The following is a 10387-nucleotide window of genomic DNA, read 5'->3' on the forward strand; positions in this document are numbered from 1 at the left end:
ACTGCACCCAGGAAGTTGCCCCACCTTCTGAACAATTGCAGCTTTCTTCTGATTATAAAACTGAACTGATTTGGGCAATTTGGTCAGCGCAGAAGAGTCAACAGATACCAAAGTATGCAATTCTGTTGACCCAATAAGGAGGCCTGTACGGACGGGTTTCACATTAAGACTTACAACATAGGGTGCAGCTCGAGTGAAAACTGTTTCCAGTACACCTTTTTCAAAAACCTGAAAAATAATGAACCATACTGAAACTTTCAACAAATACTGCAAAAAAAATAGAGGTGCAACATTGACATGGACACGTACAAGAGTGGTGTCAGTGGCGGGATCGGGATCCATGGTACTGTGTTAACCAAGACCTGTAATCAAACCGGAAGAATTCAGAACGTGTCTAAAATTCTGCAGAACATGACTATGTGTAGCAACATAGATAGCCCAGCTGTAGATCATTAGTGTGACTGTTCAAAGCATGTTGTTTGAAACAATATCAAAAGCAGACAATTGCGACTAGCTAAAACAGAGCAGGACGGATAGTAAAACAGGGAGAAGATAAAAAGGAGGACATTGATTAATACTCCCTCCGTTCCTAAATATAAGTCTTTTTAGATACTTTAATATGGACTACATACGGATGTATATAGACATATTTTAAAATGTAGATTCACTCATTTTTCTTTGTATGTAGTCCATATTGAAATCTCTAAAAAGACTTATATTTAGAAACGGAGGGAGTATATTATAAATTTACAAGAAAAACCATAATGTGATGTCCACTGGTTCAGTATGCTGTAGTTGATAGAATGATAGTTGGACAACCTCCAATATTACGCAACATGAGTTTGGGAGGTACTTTTTGCATAAAATAGATGAAAAGAGAAAGCATTCTTAGTGGGCTATTAACAAAAAAAAAACAAAAAACAAAACTTGTTGGCTTATGATGTTACAGCACTTTGGCAGAAACTTGGGGGAAATGCAGTATTCCATCTCCCATGCTGGATGCACATGAAGAGCTATTATGTTTGAAATCCTGAAGTAGATTACCAGCTGATAGACTTATCAACAGTAATACAAACACAAGTGCAGCTATTTAAACAGTCACAACTTTAATAGAGTCCTAATCTGAAACAGCAGTCTATCTCTCATGGAACATTCACCCACGAAACAGTTGACAGGCCAGTCACCTGTTTAACATATTAAACTCAAAAACAACAGTCAAAGATTGCCAGGACCCATCCAAAACTGCACGGACATTAGGACCAGACAATCCTAGCAACATCCTAGTGTGATATGCATCCCAGATCTCCTTCTCCATCCATTTAATTTCAACAAGCAAACATGTATTCTACAATATGCAAGAAAAAAATATGTAACGCATTTCTACCATTACGCTGTTGGGAGAGATTTTGTACTGCTCAGTACACATCTGGGTGAAAAAGAAAAACTAGGTAACGATCTCCAACGATGGAGGATTTAAGCATACGCAAGGACATGGAAGTAATCACCAAAAACAACCCCAAGAGGCTGGACGCTGCGTACCACTGAACACTCTGTCGAGGAGATGCCGGCCAGACAGACGGAATGCTTAGGTGGGAGGAGGAAGCTGCAGGCCCAGGAGGGCGGCCGAGATGCGGAACAGGCCGTCGGAGACGGGGCGCTGCGGGTTGGGCGGAGGGAGATCCGGTGAAGGAGGAGACGCGCGATTCCGCCGGAAATGTGCTCGGGGACGACGGCCTCCGGTGCAGAGCGGCCCGCCGGATGCGCCTGTAGCTCCGGTTCGCCGGCGGGAGCGGCGAGGCTCTGTTCCGGCCGGGGGCGACGGCGGAAGCGGACGATTCTGTTCCGGGCTTGCGGCCTGGGGCGCCGGCGACAGGAGTGAAACCCTAAAGTCGCCTCCGTCTCTCTCTCTCTCTCTCTCCCTCCCTCCCGCGCAGAAAGACGAACCCCTTCGTGCAAATTGGGGAGGAAATAAGGGGCGTTGCTATCTGCCGCTTGTAGCGGCAAATAGCGCGCTGCCGCTCACCTGGGCCGGCCCAATGAAGCGATCGCAGCGAGCGACCGGGCGCTCGCCAGCGATTTCTTTTTTCCGCTTTAACTTTGAAATAAATGTTCGGGTAATTTTAGGGAGTTATGACATTTTTCCTTAGTTTTGTTATGACATTTTAATTGTTATTGATGTCTTGTGCAACCACATAAAGTACTAGAAGTGGTACATTTGAGATTGCATTGCTCAAATAACAGAGGTGGTGATATAAACTGCTTTACTTGGTTGATGGATTCAACTTTTTGTAGCAAATTATTCAGGTCTCTGCTATCATTCATCCATATGGTTTGTAGATAGTGTCAACTTTCTTCCATGTCACAAGAACATAGCTTACAAAAGTGTCTCACATTATGGGACGGAGGTAGTACTTCACTGTTTAGACATGACTCATTTACATTCATCGTGCAACACAAAGATGGGACAACTCAAGCAACACAAAGACTGGAGCGGACGTCAGGCAGCCAACCAACATGAACACATTATCGATTACCACGAGCAGTAGCAGGACTAAAAAGCACAGTGCCTCCTAACCAGCTTGTAGAAATCCAATGTAGTAGGTTCAGGTATATCAGCAGGGAGCACACATGGCTCGGGTAACGGCCACCTGTCATGAGTAAAAAGAAAGTATACAAATAAGTGAAAAGATTTTAAGAAGAATAACCGATGTATACTAGATAGTATAAACAAATGTAAGAAAGAATACTTGTTGACACCACCCTCGGCAATAGTATCAGCATTTCCATGGGACCAACATGTACCAGCCAACAGCCATCTGTTGTTGAGTAACCACATTTCAGAGACCATACAAGTTATTGAACATATATTTATCTGAAAGAATGTACGGTATGTTACGGTATGGTATCATGATGAGTAAGAAAGAATACCTCTTTTCGTCACCCTCAACAATAGTATCACCTGCCCTAGTCCTAGTCCTACAAGTACACACAATTTCTTTTTACTAAAACGTCTTACATCTGTTTACAGAGGGAGTAGATATTTTGCCAGAAAATACCAAGTGTAAACAAGAAGACATACCATCCTTTATTTAAGTTCAACAAGAGGCGGTGAATAACATCCCTCGGCAGGAACGGAGTTTCTTCCTCATGGTAAAAGTTCATACCAAGAAAATTCCCACCAGTGTCAATAAGTGGGCCCCCAATCCCAGCCTAGCAAAACAAAAGCAACATCATACAAGGCTTATGTTACAATTCCGTTGCTAATAAATTTTCACCGTGTTGAAGATACTGGATAAGTCCAAACGAGATATACCTTGGTGATTTTACACGTGGAGACGCATAGTTCTTTGCAATCGAGCTTGCTTCGTTTGCCAATCAACAACTTGCCCTTTGCAGCCATTATACTGTGATAAGTAAAAAGACGCCCCACAGCTATTACCCTTTTACATGAGGTAACTAGATGCCTGCTAATTTTTATTTCACGAGGACCCCAGTACCCCATGATGTCAACAAGAGCAACGTTGTAATGTAAATTATAACGGTTCAGTATCCCTACGACTCGAAATTGGTTTGGAAGGCAAACTTCAATCTGCAATAATAAGGTCATGTTAACCAGTATCCTAAATGGAAAGGGAAAACAAAAAACAGAAAAAACAAAAAATAGCAGTAACAACCCTCAGGTTATCATCAATCCTGTTTGCATCACCAGAAACTCTAACCAAACTTGCTGAAGTCAGAATTGTTGCAGAGCATGCATTGCACTTTATAAATATACCAGTGCAAGCAAAGAATTTTGCAACTCCTACACAGATAATCATTCAGTTATTAATCATCACCCACTTATTAAAACATGGAAAAGTAATGACTACAACAGAAACATCACCATTGAATGAAGCAAGTGAGACAACACTTCGAGACATTTTTGAAGCAACGCCTTTGGGTAGTTTACTCCAGATATCGTTGACGAAATTTGCTTCAAGAAAATGAATCTTACGCTTGCCTAGCATGATACACAAGTTAAAATTGCTTGATAAAGTATTAAAAGTGTGCATGTGAAACATAAGGAACTACTCAGCAACACAGGTACAGTGTATGCTAGTTGCAAGGTCCACGAAGTTAGCAGACGGTATCCCAATAATCACCCAGTTAAATCGTTTAAAATTCAAATTGACAATCTCCCAGTTAGGTTGTTTATCAACTAAAATTGGGAGATATCTTTCAGCTTGGCCATGTAACCAATTAGAGCTGAAACCTTCGATTGGTTATTTGTTGGATTGTTAGACTTCTATACAAGGAGGACCCACTATGAGGAACTATCTAAGCAAGAGGAAATGATTCTGATTTCCCATCTCGTCGAAAAGGCACAGCCATGCCTCTTGGGTCCAAGGGCTGCATTATGCTGGACTTACGGTCAATATCCTATGAAATAATTTTGCTCACCTCCTGGAATGCTGCACAATAGTTGTTTCATCTCACTTTCAATTCCCGCTTCTTCAGCATCATCAATCCCTTCCTTAGCTCTAACACTGCAGCACAATGTAGAAAGCCCACCGTGATAAATCCACAAAGACAGGATACCAAAGACCATACACAAAATGAGCTATCAAACAAGTGAAATACAGAACAAGGGAGCAAAACAGTTACAGAAATTTCACAGCAGAGAAATTTATGAAAATCTTAAACAATTTCCCCACGGGTCTTCTTAAATGTAAGTTCGAGTGTAGCAGAAATATATATTAGTGCCAGCATTAAAATAACAATCTTAATTTAGTACAGTACAGACTTAAATTATTAAGAAAAAGCACACAAGTATAAAAAAACTAGTGGGACCGTTTTTGGGAATAAACTCATCGACATCAGAAGCTGCTGTTTGGCTTTCAGAATGATATGCCTTACACACAAACTCAAATAAAAAAAGGAGGGAGAAGTAGTACAGGATGCAGTAAGAGAGACGCATGGGCAGGCCAAACAGAGAAGGGTGGTTCATGAATACTGAGAGCCTGTTTGGATGGCTGCCAAAGGCTGCCTTTCCAAAATTTTGGTCGTTGACCACAAGATGGGCAGCCGTTTGGATTGCAGCCGAATCTCCCGATGGCTGCCAATTTTTTGGCCAGCCGTTGTGATTCTGTACTAGTACATGGGCGAGTTCTCGGCGGCGATTTCCTTCGCCAAAAATTTGGCAGGCCATCGTTTTGGCAGGGCTGGTTTGGGTTCAATCCAAACAGCCCCTGAAAGTGTACATACCTGACCATCCTGTGAGACCCCAAGAATTGAAGAATGTGCTCCCTTCACACGTAGGGGGTCTTTTTCATTCTGGTACGAGAGCAGTTCATCCCAACAAAATTACCATCAAAATCAACAAGGGGGCCTCCAATCCCAGCCTAGCACAAAAGTGACAATGAAGTTACAGAGGGAAAATGCTATTCATCATGTCTGAAACTAAGGGTATGTGTCAGTGCATACAATGATAGAATATGCTATAAAGCCACTGATACCAACAGACAGATATTTGTTTCAACTGTACAACAGGAGCTCACCTTGTTAATCTGGCATGTGCTCAACATTGTCTCACAGGTTAGAGCGCTTAGAGAGGCAAGATCTACTCCGCTTCTGGCCCTTAAAACTCCTGAACTGAAATTGCGCCATACAGCTGCTACCTTCCTATAAGGTTCAAACTGCATGTCACAATCAAGACTTACAGGCGCGGCATCAAATACAGACAAGTCCTTGACATTGACGATGAAAAAATCAACATATCTCCCAGGATGCTCTATCCAGCCAGTGACAGTCCGACCATTCGGAAGGTGCACTTCAATCTGAAATGAGCGCAAGGCAAATTAATGATTACAGGGGCATTATATTAGCATAATAATCCAGGAAAGGAGTAGAGAAAAAGTTACCGTCAAATTTTCAGTGATCTTCCTTGTAGGCCAAGTAAGTGGAATCAAAAGTCTCGATGTGAGGAAACTTGTAGCATCAGGACATGAGGTTTCGATGCATATGCCTGTGCATTCCCCTAACTTGGTATCACCTACAGAGAGAAAATAAAACGCCCAAACTGAATAGCTAAAAAAAGGTAATATGAGAAAGTATTAGCAGTATAATCACCAACCATGGAATGAGGCGAGCGACACAACACTCCTACACAATCTTGAAACTACTTGCTCACTGAGTTGACTCAACGCGCCTGGACTGGGTTCCCTCGAGCTGTCCGATCTCGCTGAGGAGGTACCATCTAAAGCTAGTAGGAATAAAATCATGTGTGATACACTCCATAGAACGGTCAATTATGAATACTCAGGAAAAGGGAGACAAAATGGACTCACTTGGCCTAATTACTTTCTTGCAAGGACGTTGTTTCTCATGGACTCCCATCCTGCGCTTGTTTTTCATCATCATTTCAAGCAGGCCTGAACAGCAAGGAACAAAACCCAACTATTACTGATTGACCACACAACTGGATGGATATGGTTGGCAAACAAATTGGAGGGGTCCAATAGATCGGAGGAGGAAACTAGGAAAAGGTCACCTTACAAACGGCGTTGGAGTTGTGCGGCCCAATCGCTCTGAGGAACTGGTGGGTTGAAGTATCCATATACAGCCAAGAAAGATATATGAGCATTAACAGTAGGGCTTAGATTAGCAAAGCTAACAAGCAGCTGAGTTTGCTACTTCTATAATAAGAAGGCATACAGTTCTAATCTAGTATTTGCTACATTTTCTGAGACGACACATGTAGGAGGAATAAGCACAACAAACTACGTCCTGACCCATGGCACTCAAGTGTTTGTGGTGTGGACATGTGGTAAACTAGTTGAAAGAGTAAACAGAGGCAAAAAAAAAATTCTGAAATTACCTATATAAACAGAGATCAACCGTTTACATATACGGGTATGTCGTAACTTTGCATATGATCATCAATGCTTCATTTTGCTACCGAATTGGAGTTAATTCAGAAAGATAATCATAAGTCATACACATGCATGCATCATCATTGTGAGTGTCCTCAAATTGCAAAAGAAAAAACACGCATATCTCATCATAGCTCGATGGAATGAGACATACCCAAAGTAGCGAGACACGCATCCTTCATGAGCTTACATATACATGCGTAGCTTTTCCTTATCGCTCATGCCCATATACGGAGGAACAATTGTCTACTTATGTACAAGGTTTCTAATTAAGCTGATGTAGTGTACAAGGTAGCTAGTTCAGTTTGTTAGATGACTAAAATGCTTTGCAGGTGCTGAAATACAGAACTGATCAACAGTTCAATACCGAAAGCCTTTTGAACTATTTCAAAGGTGTCCATTAAGCAAACATTCTAAAGATAGATAAATGCACTGCTAGCAACAACATTTATTTGTGAGAAAAGATGCTTGCATTGCATTGCATTAGAGGCCTTCTCCCAACTGAGCCCGCCAGTATAGTGTTTTCCATAGCTCATTACATATGTTTTCTCTGGTCTAATTTACTAAGTAATTGCAATTAGTATAGGCACTTGTACTAGTCGTTGATTACAACGAGACAAGCACCAAAAGATGAATAAAAACATGAAGGGAATCAAATATGTTTGATATGTTCAACTTGTGTGTGTATGTGGAGGGACAAAGACACTAGCTGACTTGCAGGTGGAGGAGACGACCGCCGGGAAGTGCAGTGGGGTAGGAGAGGTCTCGGGAGTGGAGTGCCGAGGTGGAGCTCGGTGGTGCCTTGCCCTTGCTCGTGCCACCGGGGACCGAGGTGGCACACCCACGGCCTGGGTCCGTCACGCGGGCCAAGCCAGCCGTCGCCTCGAACCACAGGATCCGCCGGAGAGGAGGGGCTTCCTCGCTGTACAGGAGAAGGTGGAGCGAGGGGAGCTCGTGGAGGTTGGTGCTATCGGCGGGGAGGAGTGGCAACGACCGAAATCGGCCGGCGGTGAGGAAGGGTATCGGGCTGAGGGACAGAGAGAACGGGGAAGGGGGCGATGAGGCTGTGTGAGGAGGTCAGGGTTGGGGGGGTGGGATGCGGCTTCTCCCACGGGCCGGTCTTTTAGTTTTCTCCTCCTTAGGCATTACTGGGCCGGCCCATATATCGAGATAGAAGTCGAAATCACTTAAGTACTCGTTGCAAAGAACACTCCATTTTCCCGGATTGTGACAAGTGGCGCACATGTAACGTGTCACTTGTCGCAATATGGGAGTTTTCTCTTTTTTCGTAGATTCGTTTATTCAAAACGTTTTATCTCTTAAACTGTGCGTCCAAATCTCAAATCGTTTTCATCATTGAATTCCTCGCGTCGAGATCTTCAAAACTAGATTCCATGTTAATAGATTTTGACGAACTTTTTTTTCATGAGAAATACCGGACGAAAAATACCGGGCGAAAAACCGAACCGGGAGCACGGTTTTTTGCCTTTCCGAAAGAGACACGCCCGTGCCTCTCGCAAAATCACAACCGTGCCTCTCGTGCAAGCAAAACCGTGACTCTCGTGTAAGAAAAAAAAACAGAAAACGCGTTTTTTTCGTTTCCGAAAGGCACGCCGTGACTCTCGCGAAAGTACAACCGTGTCTCTCGTGAAAGCACAACCATGTCTCTCGCGAAAGAAAAAATAACAAAAAACGTGTAGTTTTTTCCCTTTCCGAGAGGCACGGCCGTGACTTTCGCGTAAGCACAACCGTGCCTCTCGCGAAAGCAAAACCGTGACTCTCACGAACGAAAAAAAACAGAAAACACGTTTTGTTTTTTCCTTTCCGAGAGGCACGGCCATGACTCTCGCGAAAGCACAACCGTGCCTCTCGCGAAAGCAAAACCATGACTCTCGCGAAAGAAAAAAAAATAGAAAACGCGTTTTTTTTTCGTTTCCAAGAGGCACGGGCGTGACTCTCGCTAAAGCACAACCGTGCCTCTCGCGGAAGAAAAACCGTGACTTTCACGAAAGAAAAAAAAGAAAACGTGTTTTTTCGCATAAAAAAATTTCGAAATTTTTTTTGATCGAAAAGCTAAAAAAAACCGGGGAAAAACCAAAATGTTGAAAAATTCAAAAAAAAACCATTTAAAATGCTGAAAATACGTGCGGAAAAATAAAAAAACAAAATTCAAAAAAAGCGTCCAAAGCACGGCACGTGGCGAATGGCTGAGAGCGCGCCAAGTGGCGCTAATCGTTACAAGGCTCCTGAAGGAGCGCACGTTAACTAGTTGCCCCCGATGGAAGCTCTCCGCTCGCCTGAAGGATTTTCACGTACCTACTACAATGCCGGGTCAGCCCAAGGGTCTTTGAGCGCGTTTTCTCGGTGTGTGTTTTTCCGTTTGGCTGGTTCCTTCGGGCTTTTTTTCCTTTTTCCTTCTGTCTTTTCTTCTTTTTTCTTCATTAGTATAAATGCCCGTGCGTTGCAACGAGCTAAAAATATCGTAAAACATGCTTCGTGTGACAGTAAGTGCCATTTCTTATATCCAGTTCTGATAAACATCGGAGTTTATAATATTATCATTTTTTGGAGTATGATGCGTGGACGTAAATAATCCACCCTAACATCTTTCACTTGATTGAAGAGCAGTGGTGCATGAAATAGTCTAGTAATCGGTTTTATCTCTTACTTTTCAGAAAACACAAATATTTCTTTGTTTCAAACTAATTATTATTTTTGAGACTTTTAATCTTTTTATTAGAATTGAAATATGATTACATATTTTTTGATCAATTTTAATTGATTTTGTTAAAAAATTGGAACATTTTTGTGGGGGTGTTGTGCATTAAAAAATGTGAACATATTTAAAACATGAATTTTTTAAAGCAATAAGAATTTGAAACACTTTTTATCTTAAAAAACACACACAAGCTCAGTATCCGGAATAAAAAAAAGACTGTTAGTATAAAGTTGGGAAAGTCGTTTGGATGTCCTTTGGTGGCTCCTCCTTCATATATTAACACTATCATCGGGTGGAAAAGGAATGGTGTGAGTGTTTTTAGTGGGATTTATAAACAGTGAAATTGTTATATACTATTTGAGAGTCTAATAACTAATTCAAAAGTATTTTCTTATAATTTCAAAAGAGTTTCAATGCAAATGAATTTATTTTGGATGGAAGGGTACTGGTGCATTGAAGTGGGATTGTTTATATACATTATTTGTCAATATTCAAAACAAACATGTTTTTACTATGTTCATTTTTTTAGAATATGTTGGTTGCTTGGTTTGTAAGAATATATTCTGTTCCTTTTCTTTTGCACTATTTGAACTTGGCCCGAAGACCGAACCACACGCACTCGCCGTCATCACCATAAGAATGAAAGCTTTTCTAGTAGGTGCTCATTTAGGATAAAACTTTTTGCAATCGGCAGCACAGTACAGGTACAAGTTCAGTGAAGGTTTTTGTTCCTTTTCTATGAACTTTTATTTTCGAG

The 10387-nt window shown here is 41.9% G+C and overlaps 1 protein-coding gene across 2 annotated transcripts; it reads right to left on the bottom strand.

Moving 5' to 3' along the window:
* Positions 1-2297: 2297 nt before the first annotated feature.
* On the bottom strand, positions 2298-7986 carry LOC125510344. Of its 2 annotated transcripts, XM_048675497.1 has the most exons (14): positions 6530-7986; positions 6327-6410; positions 6113-6241; positions 5901-6031; positions 5538-5816; positions 5245-5381; positions 4441-4526; positions 3884-4000; positions 3675-3802; positions 3314-3589; positions 3080-3210; positions 2929-2976; positions 2748-2816; positions 2298-2648 (listed from the first exon to the last, which is right to left on the bottom strand). In XM_048675497.1, the coding sequence occupies exons 6-14, from the start codon at positions 5250-5252 to the stop codon at positions 2552-2554; spliced, it is 960 nt and encodes a 319-aa protein (XP_048531454.1). In that variant the 5' UTR covers positions 5253-5381; positions 5538-5816; positions 5901-6031; positions 6113-6241; positions 6327-6410; positions 6530-7986; the 3' UTR covers positions 2298-2551. The 2 variants fall into 2 exon arrangements, with proteins under 2 accessions (XP_048531454.1, XP_048531453.1); XM_048675496.1 differs by having other exon boundaries at positions 4441-5381.
* Between the last annotated feature and the right edge of the window lie 2401 nt (positions 7987-10387).

Source organism: Triticum urartu, chromosome 5 (assembly GCF_003073215.2).
Source record: "Triticum urartu cultivar G1812 chromosome 5, Tu2.1, whole genome shotgun sequence".
Lineage (NCBI taxonomy): Eukaryota > Viridiplantae > Streptophyta > Magnoliopsida > Poales > Poaceae > Triticum > Triticum urartu.

Bases quoted from the DNA above. Each gene is read 5' to 3' on its own strand.
- LOC125510344 (XM_048675496.1), bottom strand. From the start codon at position 4,588: ATGGTCTTTGGTATCCTGTCTTTGTGGATTTATCACGGTGGGCTTTCT. The intron at 3,590-3,674 runs GTTGTTACTGCT...TTATTATTGCAG, and splicing joins GGATTGATGATAACCTGAGG to ATTGAAGTTTGCCTTCCAAA. The intron at 3,211-3,313 runs GTATATCTCGTT...TTGTTTTGCTAG, and splicing joins CCACGTGTAAAATCACCAAG to GCTGGGATTGGGGGCCCACT.